At 35.1% G+C, this 27,849-nt stretch overlaps 1 protein-coding gene across 1 annotated transcript; it reads left to right on the top strand.

The window, feature by feature from the left end:
* The first annotated feature begins 494 nt into the window (after window positions 1-494).
* Window positions 495-24,644, top strand: LOC138696556 (uncharacterized). Its single transcript, XM_069821657.1, has 6 exons — window positions 495-631; window positions 6,529-6,620; window positions 13,259-13,370; window positions 13,642-13,727; window positions 19,139-19,274; window positions 23,113-24,644. Exons 1-6 carry the CDS (start codon window positions 583-585, stop codon window positions 23,253-23,255), a joined length of 618 nt encoding a protein of 205 aa, XP_069677758.1. The 5' UTR covers window positions 495-582; the 3' UTR covers window positions 23,256-24,644.
* The last annotated feature ends 3,205 nt before the right edge of the window (window positions 24,645-27,849 follow it).

The raw sequence follows: 27,849 nt of genomic DNA, 5'->3' as shown, positions 1-27,849 counted from the left end.
AAGCTTATAAATTATTAATAATAATTAATTAATTAATTTTATTATTATTATTATTGTTATTATTATTATTATTATTATTTTTTTTTTTTTAAATAAAGAAAAGGATTATTGGACAGTATTCTCACGTTATGCAAAATTAATTTAAATTATCACGAATAATATTATGTTGTGTGATTTGGTCATGGCTATGATGTGTTCTTTGTATCGCGTTTGATTGCTTTAATAGTTTCCTTGCTTTCTGCGCCAGACGCATTTTGATTGAAATAAGAAGGGCCTACGTAGTAATATAACTTAATTTCTTGAGTCATTTTCAGTGAAAACCCACAAAATTTCTTATTCATTAATGAATCAATTTCGAATATAACTTTTCTGCATTGGAACTATAACTCTACTTTTCACTGTACTGTCACGCTAAGGTAACATGATTTATTTTCCTTGAGTGGCCAACTTTTAAATATTGATCAAATCTAACACAGTTCCTATCAGCTGACTGTAGTCACAGTATCATTTCGAGATAAGGGGATTGATAAACCTGAAATAAGAATTTATCAGTTCCACTTGTGAGATTGTTGCAGTCGTTGCATGATATTTGAGAGTAGTCTTCTTTGGTATAGAAGGACACAAATTATGGGTAAGTGAGAAAATATATGCATAAATGAAAGTCTCTGTTTCGATTTAAATAGGATCCTACATGTTTATTATACAGGGTTCGCCAGGGAAACGGACGATTTTAAAGTACGCGATACAGAAATATTGTAGGCGATAGAAGGTGCTGTTATCTGTTGTTATATTGCCGAAACTATGCTGTTTACGCAGCGTTACGTGATCAGTCGCCTTGGAACAATGGAACGGTGAACAGCGTAATATTGGGAATTAAATCAATGGCTTTCCAAAAACACGCTATGAGGTACTAACTCTCGAAAACAGAAAGTTAGTAAACGAAATTCATGAGAGGTTAGAATACACAATGGAAATACGCCTCTCTTTGTCATGCTACAATTACACTAAATCATTATATCACTTGTTCATTTCAGCCACTAATAAGGGAAAATATTTGAATATACAGGGTGTAAGGAACCTATTACATTAATTCAAAGAGATAATAGATGAAGCCAATGCGGTAGCGTTGCAACGCGTTACATTTCGAACTCTCTACACTATTGAATGTATCAAAAAACTTATTTCACAAAACTTGTTCGTATTGTCTTCATCTATTACCTCTGTGAATTAATGTAACAGGCTCTCTTCCACTCTACATAGAGGAACCATGAGTAGAACAATCCAAAAAATTCTGTTACTATAGCAAGAATGATACTAAAATCTGTAACGTTCGTGTGGCCGCGAAACCAGGTGGTCCGGGTTCGATTCCCGGTTGGGGCAAGTTACCTGGTTGAAGTTTTTTCCGGGGTTTTCCCTCAACCCAATATGAGCAAATGCTGGGTAACTTTCGGTGCTGGATCCCGGATTCATTTCAACGGCATTATCACCTTCATCTCATTCAGACGCTAAATAACCTTAGATGTTGATAAAGCGTCATAAAATAACCTACTAAAATAAAAAAAAATAATCTGTAACTTTTCCATCAAGAACAGTAAAGTGTTGTTGCTTAAAAGTTTTTTCTGTGACCTTTCCGAGCAATTGAATTTCTTAGCAACCCGCACCTACGCCTCCTCATCTTTGGCTTTGATTTTTACACCGTGTGCTTCTTTGCATTCCAATATTTATTTTTATTTTGTTGATAATATTACAGTAACAAAATAGTAATATGCGTTACAAGAGCGGTATGTTGAAGTTTTCATGTTCGAGGAAAAGTTTGAAAAAGCGAAACGTAGTTGAGCTTTTTTAATTTCCGAGAATTGAAAGAAAACATACCGCTCGTGTATCGTACATTATTTTGTGCGAAGATCGTTTATTACATACCTGAAAGAGGAATTTCTAATTAGTTGCAATGAAATCTCCATCTTGGTTTCTGTTCAATGACGGCAAATTTGCAAAACAAAAATATCTATCTTCAACATTGTTGCTTTAAAATGTTTTCTGTGTTTACTATACTCCAGCAGCCATTATATACGTCTGTCTTTTTTTTACCCCAGTCTATGATGAGTCTGGAATCTTGTTGATTTTTTCACGGCTTCCTTAATGTTACTTGCATCACGAATGCAGTAACTTTAGTGGAGTTGTAGAGTTTACTTAATTTTTGCAAATATTTAAAAGCAATAATTAATAGTGCAATTTAGGTGAAATTGCAGTGGTAAGTTTCCAATTTATAATTATTACTATATTGAACGTCTCTAAAAATAATATGTTAAAAGCCTAAAGCAGTAAAATCAATATGTCACTTAAGCGGTAAGAAGAGGGAAATTGTTATGTGTGTTAGGTTGGGAATACTGAATATGGAATTTTAGACTTTCCGCGGATTGGTTTTGTGCGGAAACCAAGCAAATACGCACGATCTCGCACAAAATAATTTTCAATATTGAAGTAAAACTGGGTGAACTTTTCCTTTTCACTAAGTCAGATTCGCGATTCATTTTCAGTTTAATATAATAATCAAAGCTCGGAACTTAGGGACTTGTGTCTTTGCGCATGGCTAAGCGACCACAATGTCAACAAACTCCAGCTTCCAGCACGGAGGTACTGCTAGGTCTGCTATAAAGGTGGCTTCTAGCTGGAACAACATATTCATAGTATTATCACAGTCTAGTACAGTGTTCCGCAACCTTTTTCTACTCACAGCACACTCTAGACAGTCCTAGACTCAAAACGGCACACCAAAATGTTAATCCCCTCAAAAATATATGTGACTCTACTAATATAATTACGTAATGTGATCAACTTTATTATTATTGTCATTATTATTATTATTATTATTATTATTATTATTATTATTATTATTATTATTATAAAACAAAAATCGACTCTTGCATTTATTATCAATTTACGAACTTTAATTCACTGTAGAAAATACACATTTCTGTTACTAATATTAAAGTAAATAACTCTACTCACACTTTCAATGCCATACTTGAGCCAGCTTAGCTGCACACAGGTGCCTGATCCGCGGTAGAATCGTTGACAATGCAAGCCTAATTTCTTCATCGATGGATTTGAGTATCTCCGTCTTTAATGTTTTAATTTCAGTTAACGTCGGGAAACCCAGTTCACACACATATTATGTAGTTGAAAATGGAAATAACATATTAACTGTCATCTCAGAGATAGCCGGTATTCAGTTCTTATTGACAACCAAAATGTTTTAAAAGGCACTTCGAGAAGTTCTAATTACAATATTCTTATGTAGGAGGAGTGTAGTGTGCTCTGATCCCATTTCCTGACACAAAACAGAAAAAACAGCATATTTAGGGACCGCGATTTGATGAAGTTCACGACTTTTACTACTTCGTCCATCATAATTTTCAGAAGAGATGGCAAAACAATGGCTTCGCGGTGAATGAGAGACTGGTCGCCTGTATGTTAGGATATAGACCTACTTCACGTACTTTAGCCACGAATTCTTTCACTCTGCCTGTCATAGAAGCGGCTCCATCTCTAAACCACTAATGCAATCCTCCCATGTTAATTCATTACGGACCACATATTCGTTAGTTGTACGCAACATTTCTTCACCGGTTGCTCGCTCGGGCAGTTTGCATAAAAATGCAATTACATCCCCATCAATGTACCGAATGTAGGAAAGAAGTTGTGCATGACCGCTAATATCGTCGATCTGCAGTGAGAACTTCTGTTATTTATTTCTTCCTTCATAATGTCTTGGATGTCATTGGCCATGTCACTAACTGGGCGGCTGATTGTGTCAGCAGAGAGAGGAATTTAATTTTAATTAATTTTATTAATTTCTTATAATAATAGGTAAAAGTTCGCGTCACACCTTTCACCTTGTGGAGGTACACCAGTGTGCCGCGGCACACCGGTTACGGAACACTGGTCTAGTATAAGCTTATACAGTCACGAAGATCAATACGTGGTAAATGTGCATCCATAGATAGTTGCTCACCGCTAGGATCGCTATTATCGCCCCATTACAGACAATGCGAAATAGTACCGGCACAGTCTATTGTTCCTAGCACCCTCACAACTCAAGCTTCGTGGATGTAGGCCTATATACTGGACTGTGGTATTAAGGTAGGTTGAAACACGTAATTTTGTATATATGACAAAAATAAATATAAGAAACATATTAAATTTACTGTTCTGGTCTGTACAATTTATTACAGTGTACTCGTATGACTACTTACATTCGAAGATTTTCGAACCCGTAACTTCTTCGCCTGTTAGTTAAACATGATTTGAGACGAGAAAAACTTACTTCCACGTCGCATGAAGTGACGGGAGCAAACTTAAAATATTGAATGTCTTCACTGTCACTGTTTTCCGTTCGGTTTTCAGCAGTTGCTAGCTGATCTCGTATTTGAGAAAGAAAAGAATATCCTAAATTTTTCTCGAAAATAGTTTTCAATTTGTGCGTCACTACTAGGGCAGGTCCCTCTACGTCTTGATCTATGGCTATGGACAAATTTTCCACCAATTTAAGGGACTGCAATGTCCTTCTATGGATGTCCGTTTCCAGCCTCTAGTTTGTGTGTGGCATAAATTACAAAATATAAACTCTCCATTCTAAGAAAGTAATGTATCTCCTCCGAATTCCTCCACGAAATTCTGTACCTTAAAAAAATGTATTTTCAAATGTTTATAATACCCATTCGAATAACACGTCTTTTCTAATTCTTCAAACAGACCGTTTACCTGTAATTCTCTGAATGTCATTGGTTTCGACATGACACAGTTTCTTCGTCCATCTTCCTGTTTTTCGATGTGACCACTTTCTTAGTGCATACGACTGTCCCTGAGCACTTTCATGCGTACGACACATAAGTCCCCAAGTTCCGAGCTTTAATAATAATAATAATAATAATAATAATAATAATAATAATAATAATAATAATAATAATAATAATAAATTTCTTCTAAAGAAATCGTAATTATTTAACTAGTTCTCTCTTTGTGAAGCAGGTGAAACGCGTCGAGAAAAGCTTTGGTTCTGACACCGCCTTTCTGATTAATATTATTCCAAATATCGTGACTAGAATTGACAAAAATGTTACGGCCTTAACTCTGCCAGCTAAAATAAATTATTATTATTATTATTATTATTATTATTATTATTATTATTATTATTATTATTATTATTATTATTATTTGGAAATCGTTGGTGGAACCCAAATGCACTAAAGATTATGAACACAATTATTGTTAAAATGTTAACCTGAGTCGGCCTGGTTAGTATAGTCGGTAGGCCTATAGCGCTGGCCTTCTGCGCTCGAGGTCGATGGTTTTTAAGTGTGCTTAAATGTGACAGGCTCATGTCAGTAGATTTATTAGCATGTAAAAGAACTGCGGGGCAAAATTCGGCACACCAACGACGCTGATATAACCTCGGCAATTGCGAGTGTCGTTAAATAAACCATATTTTTTTTGTTAACCTAAATTAACAAACAACGTGTTAGTGCATTTTAACGAGAATGCGGATGCCTTAGCAAAGAAGGGCAGCACTGCTACTTACAGACCTGTTACTAAATCTACGTATTACTTTATAAAAAGATTTATTAAATCTACATACTTAGACTTCAACAAACAAAATTTGATAACACAATCCCAAGAGAAAAAATGGAACTCTCTGCATCAAAATCCACAGTTAATTCCCGATTTACCACGAAAATCGTCTGTAGCTGCATTTAGATTGGCAACAGGCCATGATTGTTTGGCCAAACACCTGCATAGAATTGGAATATATCAGTCCCCTAACTGTCCATTGTGCAACTCAAACCAAGAAATGGATTCGGAACACCTCAAAATCTGTGCTTCAGTGGCTGGTCATGATAATATCTTTGAAAAATATTGGAGTGCAAGAGGTCAAATGACTTTATTGTCAAACGCCTGGCATTAGAAAACAACAACAACAACATTTGTTGGTGAAAACGGCCCTTGGTAGGTAAAAGTAGAATGATGCAGTATGCCTCTTAAATGACAGAACTTATTCCACTTTTTTTTCTGAAATTCCGTTCTTGTTATTATCAATACCGGTATGGGATGTAGTAATTGATTTTATATCTGACCAACCAACTTGAAGAGAAAATAATATAATTACGCTATATAACATAAGAATACAATAACTGACGATACGGAGTATTACCACAGTCTAATATACAGAGTCACGAAGCTCAATACGTAGTAAATATGCATCCATAGGTAGTTGCTAACCACTAGGATCGCTACTATCGCCCCATTACAGATAATGCGAAATAGTACCTGCACAGTCTATTGTTCCTAGCACTCTCAACGACTCAAGCTTCGTGACTGTATATGCTAGACTGTGGTATTACTATAAATTTTCGTGCTTTTCGTTAAATAAATTAGGAAATAAAGGAATAACATTAATAGATGGTAAACTGTCTTCTAGTGTTTTTGAAGTGTTCCGACGGCCTCATAACTTAGCACTGCTTGCTACAGGGTTGGCGCGTGCGGCGGATTACGTGCCCGGCTCCAGGTGCTGCAGGATGACGTTATCCAGCCTCGCCTTCAACCTCGGTGTGGTCTCTGCGGTCAGTAGCGACTCCAGATGAGCTCCGGCATTCCATGCCAAAAGCGTTCAAATAAGTAGCATTCGATGCCAAAAATTGTTCAAATTACTGGAACGACGACGCCTCCCTAATTCCTAATTAAGAAAAAACTTTTCAGCAGCATTGATGCATAGGGATTGTAATACCCAGGGTGCGAATTAAGATTTTTGATGGGGGGAGGGGAGAATGAAATTCTAGGTAGAGAATGCCATACGTAAAATTATTATTCTCATTCGATACGGCTCAACGCTTGGTCGCACTTAGTTGCTTGTCTTGCATCTTGATTATAATAATAATTATATCCGGTTTTTTTTGCAGTCTGCATGCTCCATTACTGTGGAGTAATACTACATGCATTGGTTTACCTTAAACTATGTTCATATAATTACTTTATATTGTTCTAAGAGCTACTTTATAGGCAATATAGATGGATGAATTTTGTACTTTTCTTTCATTGTAATTTGTCAAACTGTATATTGTTAGTAAATTTGATCAAGTTCTTCTGGTATTTGTGCACTAGTTTGTCTTTATTCACTGGCCAGTTTTCAGTCTTTAGAACTGCCGCTTTCAGAATGTCTCTTTCGCTCTCAAGTAATTTACAATTGTATAACAAATGATCTATCGTTTGTTCGTCATTATTGCATGGACATAATGGGCTATCTATAATTTTATATTTATGCAGATAAGATTTTATATTTCCGTGTCCTGTTATTATAGTTGTGAAGTTTGGGGTTATGTTAAGTTTAAATTTTAACCGATCGTTTATATTTGGGAAGAAAGATTTTGTGATTTGTCCTTTTGCTGTGTTGTCCCATTCGTTTTGCCACTTCACTAAACTGAGATTGTGTATTTCACTTTTCACTGCACTTTTTGGTGTCTTGCTGTAGCTCTCTTGAATATCCTCGGAGCGTGCTGCCTCTTTCGCAAGTTGGTCTGCTAATTCATTCCCCTCGTGTCCAGCGTGGGCCTTAATCCAGTTGAATTCTATTTTCCAGTTCATCTTCTCCGCTTCCTTTACTTCTCTTCTTAATTCTTCTACCATGAGCAGGCTTAAGATAAGATGTGTAATTCCTAAGTTATTGATTGTTGTCAGCTTGCCAGTGATGATAACCAAGTAATATTATTTTATTTGCTTACTTTATGCTGTACTTTATAAAGTATACGTGTATTAAAACTTATATTTTGTTAAGGGGAAATAGAAATTATCCCTGGCAGGGATGTTAATATGAATTTATGAGAGGGGGGCAACTTCCCAACAGGGGGGAGATTATCCGCTCCCGTTAATTCGCACCCTGATAATACCTACATGTTTGTGATATTAATCCTCAGTCAACACGTGATATTTTCCATCATTAATATGTGCTTTGTTAGTTGTCTTCCTTCATTTCTCTCCTTTCAATTCTTTCAACAATTTCTTTCTATTATTTTTAATTTTACGATAATTCTTTCTTCTTTTCTTTCACTCTTTATTATTATTATTATTATTATTATTATTATTATTATTTATGTTTTCAATTCTTCTTGCCTTTTTCTCTCTCTTCAGTTTTTTTCTAAATCATTTTATGGTTTCCTTCTTTCTGTCTTCATACTCTCCTGGTTTTTCTCCTTTAATTTTTATCTGAAAACCTCTCCTCTCCTCTCCTCTCCTCTCCTCTCCTCTCCTCTCCTCTCCTCTCCTCTCCTCAGTTAACACACACTGGAGGTGCATTTGGTGGCTTTGTTCGTTGGGAAGAAGGTTTGCGTATCATCTTATTTAACACAAAGTTCTTTTTGTGGCAATTTTTTCTGCTGTGTCAATATTCTTGATATTTTAGACACTCTATTATAGCACGTTTAGGTTGTTCGAATTTGACGGCTGTATACAGTCTTGTTACATCATATATATATTTTTTTATAAAATTTTAATTTGGTCTACAATCTACAAAGAAAAGTGATATGGTAAGGTCCCTGAGACAAATAACGCCATGTGTATCTTTAACGCCACCCTATTGATTCTTAATATTTGAGGAGAAAAATTCGCTCCGGCGCCGGGGATCGAACCCGGGTCCTTGGTTCTACGTACCAAACGCTCTGACCACTGAGCTACGCCGAATTTAATCCACAGCACCGGATCAAATCTTCCTCCTTCAATGTTTACCCTTTATGGCCTGACTCCAAATTAGGCATATATGTTGACGTATATGTCCAATGTCAACTGCGCACTCAGCTGAGTGTGCTCTAATATAATGGCAGTTGACATTGGACATAATATACGTCAACATATATGCCTAATTTGGAGTCAGGCCATAAAGGGAAACATTGAAGGAGGAAGATTTGATCCGGTGCTGTGGATTGAATTCGGCGTAGCTCAGTGGTCAGAGCGCTTGGTACGTAGAACCAAGGACCCGGGTTCGATCCCCGGCGCCGGAGCGAATTTTTCTCCTTAAATATTAATTGTCAATATTACAGATATTATTCTGTAGGACAAATTAATAAATCTATAATACTATTAATTCTTGTTAACGACCCTGATTTCGGTAGTGCACTACTGTAGCCTGCATTCGCTTGCCATGTAGTGATGAAATGAGTTACTAGCTGTCCGCTGATATTTACGAGTGGCATGATATTCCACCATTTTGCTGTTGTGTGTTGATAGTGAAAGCTGTTCTTATGTCAAGATAAGAGGCAATATTTTATTTTGTGTGTTGAACAAATAATAACTATACTAAACTATTTATTTTCGTGATCCTTAAACATTCTTCTATGCAGACAAAGTATTTGCTATCTATAAAATTTGAAAATGTTAGAGAAACAGTCGTGTAATGTTATCACGTACTCAGTAGCACTTTAACGCCACGTGGCGTTATAGGTCTACAGATAAAATTTTAAGTTATGTTAGTGTGGTATTCATTTGTTTAACGATAGTTCTCAGTTTTTTAATAGTACTTTCATTGCTGTTATATTCATATTGTGTGAGGTATTTATATGATATGTGTGGAAACATAAGGAAAAACTCTAACCTTTCAACTTACAAATGTCCAGAATGTGCACAGTCATGATATTGGTTCAATTGCTTATCAAACTCTTATTTTTTTTTTTGTTTTACTTGTGGAAAATATTCATATTTAACTAAGGTTAATGCTTTTGTGTTTATAACTTTTTACTGTCTCTCGTCATCTCTTTTTTTAAGTAAGGAGTTACCGGAAAACGTATTTTCCTAATTCATCTGGTGTTACAGCTTCAGATCAAGAATATTTCTTTAGTGATTTTGTACTTTTTATTAACAGAAACTCAAATGTAGTTGCTTAGTTCAATTTGTGTTGCTTAGGAAAAATAATTCATTAATAATTATAAGTGTATACGTTACTAGAAAATAGATGGCGTTAATTGGACAAGCTGTTCCTAATAACGCCAGTATACAAAGTTTTCCTATTTGAGTTGTAATTCTTCTCCAGTATATAATATCACCATTTTCATAATGTTATTTTATAAAGATAAGATTAAAGCTTCTTTGTCATAACTTTTGTCTTTGTACATAACTTATTTCCAGAGCAACAGTGACTTAAGTGTTAAGGTGGCGTTATTTGGTACGTGTACCTTACTTTGTTTACTGGGTGACATATAGGAAGCGTTTGTACTGGTTCGTAGCCTCATGAACATAGTTCTTCCATGACTGCTTTGGTATCTTAATGAAATAAACCTCTCATAGCAATTCTAAAATTTCGTTAATGTTTCTTTCAATATGTGTGATACTCTGCTTTGTGAGCTTCAAAATTGGTAGTAGCTTTCCTGTATGCATCAGTCGTTTCAAAACAAAATTTCACATTCTGATTATCAATTGTAACATGTTTAAAAGGGGCAATGTTATCTGCTTTAAATGCTTGCAAAATGGCATTCATATTGCTTATGTTGCTAACATAAATGGATGTTCTTTCTTCATATTAATACTTATTACTTCAATGTTTCTCATTATTTCAATGTTTTGTCCTTAAGATACTTTATTTAATTTGCTATAGCGTCTTTTTCAATTAATTAATTTGTTACAGTTGTATCTTATACATACATATGGAGTTACACTTTCATTTAAAAGAATTTTAGATAAAAAATATTTACGGTAAGGCAAACCGGCGAAATGTTATACAGAGCGTTAAAAAGACATATCCAATATTTTAGGAGGTGATAGTATGCATCAAAACAAGAAAATAATGTCTAATAAACATGGGTCTTACGACACTTACTTTCTGAGATATGAACACTTGTTCGTAGGAGGTGCTCAATGTGACGTCCATTTATGGCAATGCATTTTTCTGCCCTACAATTCAGCAGACTACCAGATAATCATACCGTAGTTGACACCCCTGGTATGGAATACTGATACTCGCAAGGAATACTGAAAACAAAAGTCTGGTTCAGATATGAGCAGGGTTCAGCAGAGATGGTATTGTGAATTTTGGTAATTAGCATGTGTTGGCTGATGAAAATCCCCATGCATTTGAAGAAACAAGGCATCAGCACCGATTCTCAATCAACTTATGGGCAGACGTTCTTAGTGATAGATTAATAGGGCGATACGTGCTACCACAGAGATTAACTGGGGATCATTATCAGGACTTTCTTATTAACGTATTAAAACAAATTTAAAAGAGTGCTTGAGTCCTTACGCCGAAGGGCAGAGGAATGCATTGCCATGAATGGACATCACATTGAGCACCTCCTATGAACAAGTGTTCAGATCTCAGAAAGTATGTGTTGTAGGACCCATGTTTATTAGACATTTTTTCTTGTTTTGATGCATACTAGGACCTCCTAAAATATTGGATACTTTTTTAACACTCTGTATTTCAGCTTTATGAAGTTGTTAGGCTAAAATGAAGCCCATACTGTACGATATGAATCCCAGCTGAAATTAAGTCCATACTATAAGACATGAATCCCAATTTTAAGTATTATAATTACTATGTGAGCAGTGGTTGCCAAAGTGAGAGTCGCGACCCCAAGGGGAGTCGTGTAGAGAGCTGAGGAGTGGTCGCGAGATGATTTATAAAATAAAACCAAAAACAACCCAAATATAATTTTGAATTTTTAAAATATAAACATAAACAACGTTGAACATAAATATAAAAATTGTTTCAGTGTTTATAAAGCAAAAAATAATGCAGTAAGCGTATCTGTTTTTCAGAAAGTTGCTTCTCAAATCTGGACTCTGTAATGGATACACGCCAGTGATGTTGTCAAGTTCAAGAAGACTTCTTGCTTTTATTTTGATGACAATTATAGGCGATAAACTTACTTTCTATTAATAAAAGGTTACAAACATAAACAAAATTTAAGGCCTTCTTTTGCAAGCTCGAGGTTTTTTGCATTCTTTTGATCGAAATCTGGTCTACGCTGTGTGAAAAGAGTCTTGTTTCAGTATTCCATCTGAAGGAACCTATGTCCAGAAACGTTCCTTTCGGTAGTTAGAAGTTTAGATATTATGTTAGTCAGTGTAACCAGCTAGAATCGAATTCAAGCCCGTCCTTTTGAACTTTGGTTGCAGACGACTTTCCTGCAAACGTTGGTGATTCCTCATAAACATGGGATAAGGTAGTTGGCATCATGATTTTTAAGTAATATTTCGTGTCATTGTTGCACCATATACTTGTATTTTGTCGTGTTTTATGTGGTATGCACTGGTTTTAAGTAAAATTATAGTTGTTTCCTAGGGTGACCAGACGTCCTCTTTTCCCCGGACATGTCCTTTTTAGGCCTTTGTCCGGGGTCCGGGCGGATTTAAAAAAAAAAATCAAGAAATGTCCTCCTTTTCGTAACTTGTATGCCTGATATTTTGAAATTATCTGATTTGACGCCTTTTTTTAAGTAATTTGTCTGTAGGTGGCAGCAGCATCGACGGAATGTATTCTTAGCCAACGATCATAACTGTCTTGGTTCTACTTGTTATGGTGTTGCTCAGAGGTAGCTAGTAAATCGAGAAATCGAGTTTGATCAAAGACCTTGTATATAATACTATACAAGGTCTTTGGGTTTGATATGCACTGATAGAAATAAAGTTACATAAATTTCAACATCTGACTTTTTATTAATTGTTCAATTTCATTCACGTAATATAAATTTTATATGCTGAAATTAGGTTATGTTTTCAAAAACTCGGTAGCGGACCAATGTCAGCTATGTCTTATTTCGAGCTTTACTCCGTGCTAAAGGAAAATGTTTTCCATACTTCGACAAACGCATTACATATTTCTCGCTGTAGTGTGTTACGGGATTAAATCTGTACTGTAAATATTTTGTAATAAAATAGATATTGACGTAATTTATAGTATAATATAGGTCTAAGCCTAAATCTAAGTACATATTTTCTGACCTCTTTTTTCGAATAATATCCTCCTTTTAGAAGCTTTGTGTCCTTTTTTTTTATCGATATCAATCTGGTCACCCTCTTGTTTCCAAATTCACAGGAATTTATATTTTTGAATGGGGTACCGATACGATAGTAAGAGGGTCGCAAACAAAAGTTTCGCCTAAAAGTGAGTCCCGCCTTCAAAATGTTTGGGAATCACTAATGTGAGGCACATTTTAATCATGTTCCGTGTGAATCCCTTACGTATTATACCCTCTTTCTCGTACATTTTGTTTTGTAGATCCTTGCTATCGTAGACCTTTCCGAGAGCGCCTTGAGCATCATATATTTCGAAGACACATGGCAAGATTTCTTAGCAGGAAAGACTACATCATTCTCCTATTATAATGAATGTAAGTAACTATAGCAATTTAGCCTCCAAGTCGGATATCTGTATTATTATATACACTGAAAATACTGTAATATGTTTTGTTGCAATCAGGAAGCTTGGACAAGTAAACATAATCTAAATTGATCAAAATTAAACGATTATTTTTCTCGTCACTTTCGACTTAACTCATAATATAAAAAATGCACATATTACAAACAGTATATAAAGATAAACTCTATAACATGTTATTATAATAAACATGTTATTAATAAGACCAATTTTTCATTTTTAAGTGACTAACTTCTTCTACGGGATGCAAGGAGCATTCAGTTGTTTTCAGTTCGTGGGTTGTACGATACTCATCTACAAATCATTATCGGTAAGTGTTTTCTTATACTACTATCGTAATATTTTACTGTTAGCTGTACTTTAAGTGGCGAGACGAAATTGAGATATGTGACAATAGAGGAAAGAGCGATTGTAGGCCTATACCTATACATAATGGAAGTGAAATAACCCTGTAGAATAAAAGGGCCGATAGGGTACACTTAAAGGAATAGAAACCCTATATTACGTTTCGTAATTAAATGCACAGTTAATTAGAAAATTAAGTTTGAGTTTCAGCAGTCTGGCAACATCGCCGCTAACACAGTAATCTTTCTTCTAGTAATAAAGATGTAAGAGGTCAACGAACTGTACGCGAGCCTCCCTATCTCGCTACGACGTTGCAATCTGTTCACAACGTCCAATGGTTTGAAATTAGTGGCTTTTAAATTAAATTTACACGAAAACCGTCTACGCTATTGAAATACGCCAGAAGGATAAATTATTCTTTGTTAGATTTTCTATCGATATGGACAAAAATCACGATTGTACTCGCAATAGTTACCGAATAAGAGGGTTTTAAATATTTGGAGAAATTTTTTTTCTGAGAAAACTATGAAATTTCTACCAATATGGTATTGCACTTTCTTTTTGTTACATACAACATGAACTATTCGCTCTGAAAATATGCAGTTATTTCACTTCCACTCTGTGCACTTTTTGCCTGGTTAGAAACTAATGTAATTATTACGTTTTGTAAGGACATGAAACATGCCTTTCGACAAGTTTTCAGCCTGTCACATATTGGGCATTACTACCTTTCTATTCAAATAGCAATAACCAGGAAAGTCACATGTGACGAAGTAAGGTGAACTAGTAGTCCAAAATTGTTACTTTTTTCTTCAATTGTGTTTGTATAATAGTCTATATTGCATAAAATATTATTTATCTTGGCATTAAATATCATCATCAAATCGTCATCGTCGTCGTCATCATCATCATCATCATCATCATCGTAGTAATCGAATTATTAGTTTAAAATTTTACCTATTTCGGTCTCGTGAATTATGACAAATACCTGAATAAAATGTTCACTAATGGAAGTTCATTGTTGTTTTTGAAGAGAAAAGATACAATGCGACTGATTCATTATTACGTTCTATGTATACAAGTTAAATTATTCTGATAACGTTCCTCATAATTGAAGAGTGTAGACCCAAAACTCGCTCAGTCCTTTTGGCCATTTTTAAGATTTATACATGTATAGTAGTACCTCGATTTTCCGTCGTCTTATTAACTGATTGGTGGATTATCCGACTGTCTTTCTCTGTATTGCTTTTTTGTATTTTTACTGCAAAAAAAGTATGAAGTGCTGTATAGTAGTGGCAAAAAAAACCGGACCGACCCTTCTAGCTGATTTCAGAGCCTTGTTCACTCCAGAGGACGATAGACTGGTAACTAGGACTTTCGTGGTTCGTATCCTGCCTGGGAAGGAAACTTTCTTTTGTTCCTTATTCAAATTTATTCCCAATACTTTTCGATTGCAGCGATATTTTATTACTTAATTAACTTATTATTCCCAGAAGATGAATTTTACCAGTAACCGAAAAGTATTGGGAATAAATTTGAATAAGGAACAAAAAAAGTTTCCTTCCCAGGCAGGATTCTAACCACGAGGGTAGATTGATTCTGACCTTATTTTTGATTTTAGGTTGGGGATACCAGTCTGAACGTCTTAAGCTGGTATTTATTTATTGTTTTATACTTTGTTGGCATCCATACCTTTATTGGTTGGTATATTTTATATTTATAATTTTCTTGGTTTGTTATATATTCCTTTATTAGTAAATGATTTTTATATTAATAATTTGTTTTATCCATGTATAATTATGGCGTTTTTAGTTAATATACCAATGTTTTTAGTTCATTTATGATTACCTAAGGCTCATGTAGAAGCCCCAGTTTCAGGTTCAATGATTTTGGCTGGTGTTTTATTGAAAGTCTTAGTTACCAGTCCATCGTGCTCTGAGTGAACAATGCTCTGAAATCAGCTGCAAGGGTCGGTCCGGTTTTTTTGCCACTACTGTACATCATATTAACATTTTTTACGGGATGTATTTTTTTTACAAACCTTTACCCTTGCATGGTCTACTCTTCGAATGGTCGTACCGTCTAACTTCTATGCAAAATGTCTTCCAAAGGTGTCAAAAGTAAACATGTTGTGCTTCGGAAAAAAGTGCAAGTAATTGAGAGAAACTGTGGCTCATCTCGTATCAAAATACGAGATAGGAATTACAACTGTACACAATTTATTGAGAACAAATATAAAGTGTATAAAGTATGTAAATCTACAACATGCGACCTCTACTATTCCTATCTTTCTACAGACAGCCGTCATAAGGAGTTTTCTTGGCCATTTAACTTCTGATTCATTACCTAGCTTGTTGAAACAAAAGACCTCGTAGGAAGTTATGAAACTGTATTATGTACATAATTTATGAAAACCTTTTATGGTACGGACTATCCGATTTTTTCGATTAACCGTTCATTCTACCACTTTCATTACCACTGATAATAGAGTTTCCACTGTATATGATTATAATCGAGACCTGTATCATTATATTTTAAGCTTGTTTTCTTTCAAAACAACTCCAATCCTTGTTTAAAAGTTTGTGCTTTTGTCCAAGTCACTTGACAACTCTCTCAGTTCGTATATTAGTGGATAAAAACGAACTAGCCCAGTCCTTTAATAGAAATGGACTGAACGCTTTTTGGGGTCACACTCTTCAATCCTTTCTTTTCTTCCTAGTTTCTGGCTGATTGCAGCCTAGTCAGTTGACATGGCTTACTAAAACAGTAAGGGTTCTACTAGTATTCCCCATAGTATTGTGAGATATGAAACGAAAGAAAAAGACTGTAGATCAGATTTGCTCCGAATTTTTTGGTTTTATATGTTCCACATCCATAATAAATTCGTTTTAATAATAACGTATTCATAAAATGGCCTTTTATTCGATCCTAGGCAAGTTTTTTTGAAGTAGCCTATTTCGGCGCCTTCCGCAATTTCTGTTCCATTATCGTCATTTCATGATAGCATATTTTCGACTATGAATTATTGTCTCTGTACTTTAGAAATATATATAAAAATTAAATATATACCAGCTATCATTTTAATATCTATGAAAGCCACCGGCGTATCTCAGTCGGCTAAGGCGCTTGCCTGCCGATCTGGAATTGCGCTCGGTCGAGGATTCGATTCTCTCTTGAGCTGATTACCTGACTGGGTTTTTTCCCGAGGCTTTCCCAACCGTAAGGCATATGTCACGTAATCTATGACGAATCCTCGACCTCATCTCGCTATCACCAATTCCATCGACGTTAAATAACCTCATAGTTGATACAGCGACATTAAATAACCAAGTAAAAAGATATATACATTATATCTAAGAATTACTTTCAAAGTATGTAGGTATATATATATATATATATATATATATATATATATATATATGTGTGTGTGTGTGTGTGTGTGTGTGTGTGTGTGTGTGTGTGTGTGTGTTTTATATGTGTGTGTGTTTTATATGTGTATGTATGTATGTATGTATGTATGTGTGTGTACCTATTATTCACACTGCAAATAGGTATATTAGAGATAAATTCTTTCTAACGTAACAATACCATTAATATCATCATAATCATCATCGTCACCACCACCACCACCACCACCACAACCACCACCATCATCATCATCATCATCATCATCTCTATCTCTGTCATTTTTCTGAGTTATTCAAGAGATACGGTATAATACGAATAATACGATAATGGAATACGGATCCCTATAGAATATATCAGGTAAAACTCTTAGAAAGAATCCAGTATAGGGCAGCTAAATTTGTTAAAGGTAAAAGAGAAGATGGAAACGATACGGTAAAATAACTTAAATGGGAAACTTTGGAAAACAGACGAAGGAAAACTAGAATAACATTATTGTATAGAGCACATCTAGGTCAGAAAGCATGGATAGACATAACGGCTCGGTTAGAAAAGTCAACGTACTATGGTAGGAACGATCATGATTTTAAAATCAAATGTAGGACACAGAAAACGGATGTAGGTAAATTCTCATTCTTAAATAGAACTATAAATGATTGGAATGACCTACCTGCAGCGGTCTTTGAGGGCTGTCCTTTCTTAAGGAGATTCAAGAATAACTTAAAAAGTTGTGTATAAAGTGTAAATTAAAAGTAAGGTGACATTTAACATTTCATTTTTTAAGGTGACCTGTATTTATTTAGCTGACGAGTTACTCCCTTGGTTTGAAGTGTAAATTATTTAAAAATAGAGTGTAAGAGGGTCTTAGACTACAAATGTTTAGCTTAAATGTAGTTCTGTTTATAAGTATGCATAAGGGTGTAAATATTTATCTTATTTGAGCTGTTGCTTCAGTGAAGCGTGGTGAATCAGTGAAGTTATGGTTTTACAGTGCAGTGAATAGTTCCGACCAGTGATAATTTATAGTATAAATGAAATTTGTTATATAGTGTCGGTGGAATGTGTTGTAGAGTGTCAGTGAAATGTGTCCTAATGTGTCAGTGAAATGCGTCATAGTGCCACTACAGTGAGTGAGATGAGAGTAAAGTGAAAGACTATTATCAGTACCAATGTGAAACTTATGTAGGGTCTATACATATGTAGGTTGTATTGAAAAATTAGGTTCACTTATTAATTACCGGTAGGTTATTTTATGTATTATTATTAATTGTAATTACTGTGTTCAATTGTACTGTGTATATAATGGTATTGTGTGTTGTATAATTGTTTTTGTATTGTATAATTGTATTGTGTATTGTAATTTTATTGTGTATTGTTTATATTGTGTGCTTGCCCACTTGCAGTGTAAATAAATACATACAATAATAAGCAAAATGACTATAATGCATATATGTCTGGTAAGAGAAGACAGGTCTATGAAGAAGAAGACCAGAGATAAATGTTGGCCTTTTCATTTAGAACATGTTGAGTTTTTGTAATCTTACGATAACTTATCCCGGCTTTAGCTTTCTCCTGAATAAAGTAAGCCGATCTGAGAAATTTCATAGATATTAAACGTCTCCCACTTTTTCCTAGACTCGAATTTTGAAAGCACGGACGAAATTTCGGGCATAATAACCACTCAATAGCTACATTCGATCATAAATGACGCCTTCGATACAAACGTTGCAACAAAAAATCTCTAAGATTTCATCTGACTAATAATAGGTTTATTTTAAATTTCTTAATGACGAACGGACATTGTGTTTCTCTTCACAACTTTGTGCTCTACCGCTTGCAGCTCAATGTGGGTGGCCGGGTTAGCTCACACTGCGATCGTGGGAATCTCAGATTTTACAATCGCTCTCTCCTCTTCATATCATAAGTTAGACCCACGGTTTGTACTGAAATGCACTAATCTGATGTACGCAGGATCATCTGCAATGGTTCACTGCCTGGATGATTGTGTTCTCGTCCTTCTTCGTCCTGTACCTCAGGGTTATATTCGGCGTTTCGCTCTTCCAGATGCCCATTGTTGATATAATGGTGAGAGGAATAATGGACAGTGGTAAGTAAAAATTAAGTCCGTTGTCGATAAAATTAATAAATGAATTCGGGATTAGATTAGATAAAATTGTTTAATATTACACTTACATTTTCTGAACTATTAAAGAGGAAAGATTGCAGAATGCTGGTTTTCAGTGAGGAACCTGCCCTTGGGGAGAAAGTTATGAATGATTGAAATGAAATTAATGAACGAATGAATGTTCTCCCCGAAGAAATCGACATGCGCATAGCTTTACAGATCTTGTATTATGTCTCTGTTTCTGTACAAAGTCACGTTTGCGCAAGGGGGAAAAGAGAGAGAGACAGAGAAAGAGAAGTTCGCAATGTTTTTAATACTCTGACACCCATGACTAAGATAATCCATTTGAAATTAACCGGTCACTCACTGGTAGAGATATAATAAAATAACTGTACTATGGTGCATCATATCTTACTTAGAACTAAGTAAATTATGTATTTCATGTATATTATTCAAACCTGGTTGAGTGTAAGATAAGGCCTTATGGCCTTAACTCTGCCAGGCAAAATAAAACTACTATTACTACTACTACTACTACTACTACTACTACCACCACCACTACCATCACCACGACCACCATCACTACCATTACCACCACCACCACTACTACTACCACTGCCACCACGACCACTGCCACCACCACTACCACCACTGCCACCACTACCATTACCACCACCACGACCACTACCACTACCACCACCACTACTACTACCACTGCCACCACCACCACTACCACCACCACTACCACCACTGCCACCACTGCCACCACTACCATTACCACCACCACTACTACCACCACTACTACTACCATTGCCACCACTATCACCACTACCACCACCACTACCGCCACTGCCACCACTACCATTATCACCATCACCACTACCACCACCACTTCTACTACTACTGCCACCACCACCACCACCACCGCCACTGCCACCATTACCATCACCACCACTACCACCACTGCCACCACTGCCACCACTACCATTACCACCACACGACCACTACCACTACCACGAACACCATGACCACCACGACCACCACTACCACCACCACCACCACCACCACCACTACTACTACTACTACTACTACTACCACTACCATCACCACGACTACCACCACTACCATTACCACCACCACCACTATCATTACCACCACCACCACCACTACCACCACCACTACCACTACCACTGCCATCACCACCACTATCACTACCACCACTACCACCACTACCATTACTACCACCACCATGACCACTACCACTACCACGAACACCATGACCACCACCACCACCACTACCACTACTACTACTACTACTACTACTACTACTACTTATGGCACGAGAGTGCCGATCTTCTGTCGCAATCAAGAATCTACATGATCTGTAGTCCTTGTATTCCCTTGTTATCCTTGTATTCCTCTTGTTAATTGTATTTTCCTCATTCTCCTTGTGTCCCTTGGTTCTTTTTGTATTTACCTTGTTCTCCCTTTACTTCCATAGCTCTTCTTATATTCCCCTTGTTTTCATGCATTCACATTGCTCTCATTGTCTTACCCTTGCCACATTGCATTCCCAATCTTCTCCTTGCATTCCACTTGTTATCCTTCTCTTGTCCTTCTTGCCGTTGTATTCTCCTTGTTACCCTTGTCTCCATTATCCTTGTATTTTCCATTTTCTCTTTATATTCTCCTGCGGTCCTTGTATTCCTCTTGTTTTCCATGTCTTTTCCTTCTTCGTCTTTTATTCTCTTGTTCTCTTTGTCTTACCCTGTACTCCTCGTATTCTCCATGTTCTCCTTGTATTCTTGTTGTTCTCCTTGTCTTCCCCTTATTCTCTTTGTTCTCGTTTTTTCATTTTTGTCTATGTATTTTCCTTGTTTACCCTTGTCTTATCCTCGCTTTCCTCTTGGTCTCCTTGCATTCCCCTTATAGCGGCGAAAAGAGTTGCATTTTATGTAAGGGTCGATTTCAACCCCCCCCCCATAGCTAGTAAGGAGAAGACATTCGCAAATCAGAAATGGGTGTCCTATAAAAATGACATATCATTTTTGATGGTATATCTTATGCGTTTATAACAACTCAGTTCTTTGTTATGGTGCCAATAATATTCTTGTTTATATTTTATTTACTGTAATATGTTATAATATAAACAGTATACATTGTTAACATAATCTAGATCATGTTCCAGAATAAATAAATCGACGCAATTTATAGATCTACTAGTGGCTTGTGCAGCACACGCTGCAAACTAAGTTCGTTAGACGTTCAAATAAAAATTTTTCAGATTTATTTTCAACGAAAAATACCACACATTTTGAAAATTATTTGCTTCCATAATAATGAAACATACTACCTCTGAATGTTATTTTTATGTCAATTACTTTTTCTTGAACCTCCACCTTCAGTTTTTGAGTTTCAACGCGAAAACGTAAGTAAAAATGTCAGGACGATCAGTGGTTTTTTTTTTTTTTGTGTGGGAGTAAAGCAATAGCTATTTCAGATCATTGTGGACTGTAGATGAAAATTGAAGAAAGTCAGGTTTGCTATGCTTTGGAACAATAGACATACCAACTTGGTGTAGCTGCTGCATGTAGAGATTGAAATGTAGAGGGTAAAATCATTTTATCCTGCTAAGAGATCTTGTTGAAATGATTGGGATACTACAAAATTTTCTAGGCCTCTTATTTTATCACTAAGTAATACCGTCTTTCCTTAGGAACTGTATTTTTTGCGCTCTGTCGAGCCAATACTGAATCTACACTACACCGCCATTAAATATATGAAAAAAGACCCAACCCACTTGATTAATAACTATAAAATATTTGATTTTTAATAATAATAATAATAATAATAATAATAATAATAATAATAGTTCACTTCTAACGGTAATAATGTCATCAAACCACCTCTAGTTTTGTAGATTTTAATATCCAATACCAGCTGTACTCAGAAAATTACACACCGCAGAATCAGACCTGTAAATAAATTTTAGTAAGTCTTTAAGTTTTTCATAACCAATTGAATTTGAACTCTAAATATGTCAGCAATCCTGCAGATCATGGCCTTCGTGTAATAGCCTGTTGTTTATTATAGTGTGTGTTTTGTTTTATTTTGAAATGCAATTAGTTCTCAAAACTGACGAAAGATGGATTTTGGAAAATAGGAAAATTATGTAGGAAAACTGACATTTCACTGAAAACTACTATTTTTCTGAAAAACATTGGGTTCCAAGCTTCAAAATGAGGGGTCATTTATTAAAATCCGTTCAGCCGTTTTCCCGTAATTTCCATTACCAGTTCAAATTATATATATATATAATAACAACCACATATTTGAAAAAATTGGATCCAAAAATTCTGTCATTATCGACACGGTTTAGGCCAATGGCGAATCCTTGGTCTCAACTCATCTCGCCAAAAAGTTGTGTAACTCTTGATTTGTTTCACATCTTAAAGTTTCAATGCTAACGTAAGATGTATGGAATACAATAAATTACATGAAAATATAAAAGGAAGAAAGCTACAAAATATTAAATAATGGGAGGAAGAAAGAAAGTCAAAAGCACAAAAAAGAAGCAAACATAAAATGGATGGATGAATGAATAATACAGGCCTATGGATAGATAAAGATAGAAATTAATAAGTTGTTTAATAATTAATTACAGTAGTAATAATGTAAATCAAAGAAATTTGGGTTCACTTTAATCTCTGACAGGCATAAGAAATGAATACTGTTTTTTTTTTTATCAAGAAAGTGAGGTATTATTTTGCCTGCCACCATCTCATAAAATTAGTACTAATTCTGGTTATTTTATTTACAGTTCTGAACGTGTACATCGTTTTAGTTTGTTTCTGTACCTATCCTCAGCACATCAAAGATGAAATGAAATTTACATGGAGAAGAAATAATTTGGATCTCAAGGGAGAACGACTTTTGATTCAATCTGGAATTTTTACAGTGTAAAATACTACAGTGTGTGATTTGAAATTATTGAAATATGGAAAGTGACGAAAATCTCCGTGATTATAGTTCCTGTATTATTTCCTGTGTAAAACTTCAATAATAATGTTCTAAGCTTATTTAATTGTATATAAAGGTAAATAAAGTGATCCGGTGAAATTTTGCACGTACAGCCTTAGACACAAAACATGACCGCTCTCCTGTTGCGTGAATTTATCTAATTGTAATTTCACTTGGAGCAGCGCCTGGTTCACACGACTAGGGAAAGGGTGTTTATTTTGCACCTAATTTATTGCTTGAATATATCTTCGTTACAGATTGTTCATAACACTTGACTTATAAAAATACAGAAAAAGCAACAAACAAAACAAAGGAAAACAGAGCGGAGTCATTCATAAGAAATTCCTTCACTTGTAAACCTAAGCTCTCACGGAATCAACCGAAGTCTTCCGAATGCCAGATATTAATCAATCTGGATGAAATTTTTACTGCAAATATTTATGCAGCTGTATTTTGTTTTCTAAGAAATGGTGCTAGTTTGTTTTATTAATATTTTTTATTAATTTATAGAAAAAATAACATTTTCAAAACTTCAAAGACATTTTTTAAATTGAATAAATGAAACATTTCATAAAATGAGTGCATAGAAATGTTTCTCTGTGTGTTGTGAGTGTAACAAAAAAAAAATGGAAGCTTAAAAATTGAGATCTTCTACTGAAAACTTGGGTTTCAATAAATTTCTAAAAATAAAAATAGAAAAAATAAAAAATAAAAAACAGTTGAGAGTTACAAATTTGGATTTTGTTAGTTCTTTACGTAGTAAACATGCTCTCAAAATTTGTTTAAAATGATTAGGAAAAAAAGTTGTCATTTTGAATGGAGTATTCCCTTAAGTAGCTCTTCTTCCTGGCCATATAATTCTGAATTGGAAAGGTGGATTCCAAACTGGCGTAAGTCGAAATGGCAAGTTATGAGAAAAGTGACAAGAACTGGTAAAACAAATTTGACGCTTCTAGTGTCTGCATAATTGTTTCAAACGGAACTAAGTAAAGGCTTAGGACAGCCTGTTACATAGGCTTGAAGAGAATACACTAAAACAGGTTAAAATAATACTTAGGACACGTTGGAATCCACTTCTTCAATTTCACTAACTCTTAGAATAATAAAACACCAAAGGAAGAGAAGGAAGGGGAAAAAAATATATATAAATAATAATTTCTCTGCTAGGAATCTAACCCGTGTCCATTGAATTTGTTGCTGAGCACTCTATCAATTGAGTCACATCAGTAAAATTTCGTTGTCACATAATTAAAATGTTCCACTTTTAGAATGTGTTGATTATGTATGATTATTTAATTTAATTTTAATAAAGCAAAACACTTTGAAATCCAAGCGATGCTACATTTTTTATATTTAGTTTCTTCTTTTTACATTCTTCCTTGATGCTTCGTGGACTTGACGGCGCGGTTAGTAAAATGAATGGGCAAAAAGAGGAGCAAGAACAATAATTATCCCTAGAAGCGGACATTAACAATGAATGCAATTTAAATCACTTGAGAAATGTCACGTGTTACAGTTACTTGTGCTCCAAATTCCAAGTCACAATGCCAAATTTTTTGGTTCTAAAAATTCGTGGTCACTCACAAGAAGAAGGCGATGACATCTCAGGTATTTACTACGAGGCAGTTCCGCATGTTGCATTGTGACGTCACGTCATGTGGCTGAGAACTTGAAGACAGCTTTATGTCAGGAGCTGTTACTCTTCCTTCTTGGCCTCACGCGTCTCGGGAACTGTGAAGATCCCAGATATCTCGACGAAGTTATATTTTGTAAATAAATTTATGACATGCGTGAAAGACTTTAGTATGGTGAGTGATCTAAGAGCTAAATTTAAGACAATTAACTTTAGTCTTTCACACATTTGCCTAGTGTTGATTAATGGGCTCTGAAGCTGCGGCTTAATTTAATGCATTCGGAAATTAAAGGGAAGACTGTGATTTCTACAAGGTAAATTATTTAACAATATGCTTAGCCTACATATTTTAAATACAGTAAACGTGTTCTGCTAATCGGACCACAGCAGACCTTATGAAATCAGCTGCAAAGAAAGGCATAAAGATTGCAAAAATATTAAGTTTGCTTTCTTTGCAACAAACAGTTGGAGATTGTTGACTTTGCTGTGATAGATTTTGGAGATTGCTGATTTTGTTTCAAATATACAGTATGAACTTCGACTTTACAATAGTTACAAAGAGAAAATTCATAAATTCAAATATTATAATCACATATGTATTTAATTATCATTAAATTTAAAGTATAATTCTGGTGTAGTTAAGGCCATCAGTTCTTCTCTTCCACACCACCAGAAATACCAATACAATAATAGAAATAAAAAATCACACTATAAACAAATAAAGCCACACAAAAATATGCACAGGTTGCAGTCACACAACCTTTAAATGAGTGATTAAGTATCGTAATTAATTATATCCTAACTAATTAACTAACATAAACAAGAAACTTGCAATTTTAATCTGGAGTAAAAACCACAAATCAACACTTCTAGCAATACCAAAAAAGCATTAAATAAAACAAAATTTTCCAATTTAATTTTGAATTCTGGTAACGTCCGGTAGTCGCTGACGCCATTAGGTAACGAATTTCAGAGGCAAGGTATTTCTACAGTATAGGAGGATGAGTATAAAGACGTTCTATGATGTGGGATAGAAAGAAGTGCTTGATGCCGGTTTCGAAGCGTTGTAAGAAACTGAAAGCGCGATATCTGATAATTCGGAGTAGAAGTATGCATACTAGAAGAGACAGTGGCTGTATTGTTCTTCGTTCCTTCAGACGCATCCATGAAAGTAACTGGAGGGAAGGCGTTATACGATCAAATTTACGATTATTGCAGATGAATCGTATCCACACATTATGAACACGTTGTAGCCTCTCAGCTAAGAGTGAACTTACATTAGTTAGCATTCTATGAGATTCCTCACTAATATTAACAGCATCAAAATGACAATAGAAGAAAAAGCACTGATTCAATATGAAAAACTTATCAGATTACCAGGAAACAATTGGCATTCATACAGTCTTCTCTGTAGATTGAAAACTCAAAAAAGTTTCATATCCATTGTTCAAGAATTAAAACAGAAAATCAATATCCCGAATTTAAAAGAAAACCTACAAATTAAACCAAACCCTTTAACTCTATTAAATATAGAATATAATCTAAATTTAACACAAGATATACTAAAATCAGAAGTAAACACTGAAATACTAAAACAATTGTTTTTAGAGACAATTAATATTAGGTACCCTCCACAAAACTGGCTTCATTTATACACTGATGGATCCTTGATCTCCAGAGAACAAGATGCCGGTGCAGGTGTTACGTGCTGTCCCTTCTCACTTTATAGATATCTTGGGTATGGAACAACAAGTTTTGATGGAGAAGTCATTGCAATAAGTGAAAGTCTCAGGAATCTTCTATGCCACATCAATAAATTTAAAAATGCAGTTATATTGTCAGACTCCAAAGCAGCTATTCTATCAATAGTCTCTAAACACACACCTTCATCTCAAACAGCAGAAATAACTAAAATGCTCTCTCAATTAATATTACTCAATAAAAGAATTGTATTCCAATGGATACCATCCCATTGTGGAATCCTGGGAAACGAGAATGCGGATGCTTTAGCAAAGAAGGGCAGCACTGCTACTTACAGACCTGTTACTAAATCTACGTATTACTCTGTGAAAAGATTAATTAAATCTACATACTTAGACTTCAACAAACAAAATTTGATAACACAATCTCAAGGGAAAAAATGGAACTCTCTACATCAAAATCCACAGTTAATTCCCGATTTACCACGAAAATCGTCTGTAGCTGCATTTAGATTGGCAACAGGCCATGATTGTTTGGCCAAACACCTGCATAGAATTGGAATATATCAGTCCCCTAACTGTCTATTGTGCAACTCAAACCAAGAAATGGTTTCGGAACACCTCAAAATCTGTGCTTCATTTGGCTGACCATGATAATATCTTTGAAAAATATTGGAGTGCAAGAGGTCAAATGACTTTATTGTCAAACGCCTGGCATTAGAAAACAACAACAACAACAACAACATTAGTTAGCAAGGAATCGCAATAATCAAAATGGAGCATTACAAGCGTCTGAATATGATTCTTTTTTAGACTACGTGGCCTATACTTACATACAACTCTCCCCAAAGGGAAAATTACTTTCAAACTATTTTCAGCTCGACTATAAGCATAGGCCATTTCTGTAATAGTCCTATGGAAAACTTAATTCCAACAAAATATGTGTCCGTGTGATCGAAATTTGTGGAAAAATAACTCATTACAGCATGGCTCTGATCACATATTACAAGCTTCCTACAACAACCACTCAGATAATTTAATACCATGGTAGAAATCTATTAATCCCACAGCAAACATTGTTGGAGAGAGCAGATTTAAGAAAAAAATACACGATAACAAATGTATGCGTAAATTATTTCTCAATAAACATAATCATACAATATTAAATTTAATCCACATTGCCAAGACCTCAACTATCTCACAG

This window comes from Periplaneta americana, chromosome 3 (assembly GCF_040183065.1).
Source record: "Periplaneta americana isolate PAMFEO1 chromosome 3, P.americana_PAMFEO1_priV1, whole genome shotgun sequence".
NCBI lineage: Eukaryota > Metazoa > Arthropoda > Insecta > Blattodea > Blattidae > Periplaneta > Periplaneta americana.
The sequence above is the reverse complement of the archived record's forward strand: the minus strand, read 5'-3'. Positions and strand labels throughout refer to the sequence as shown.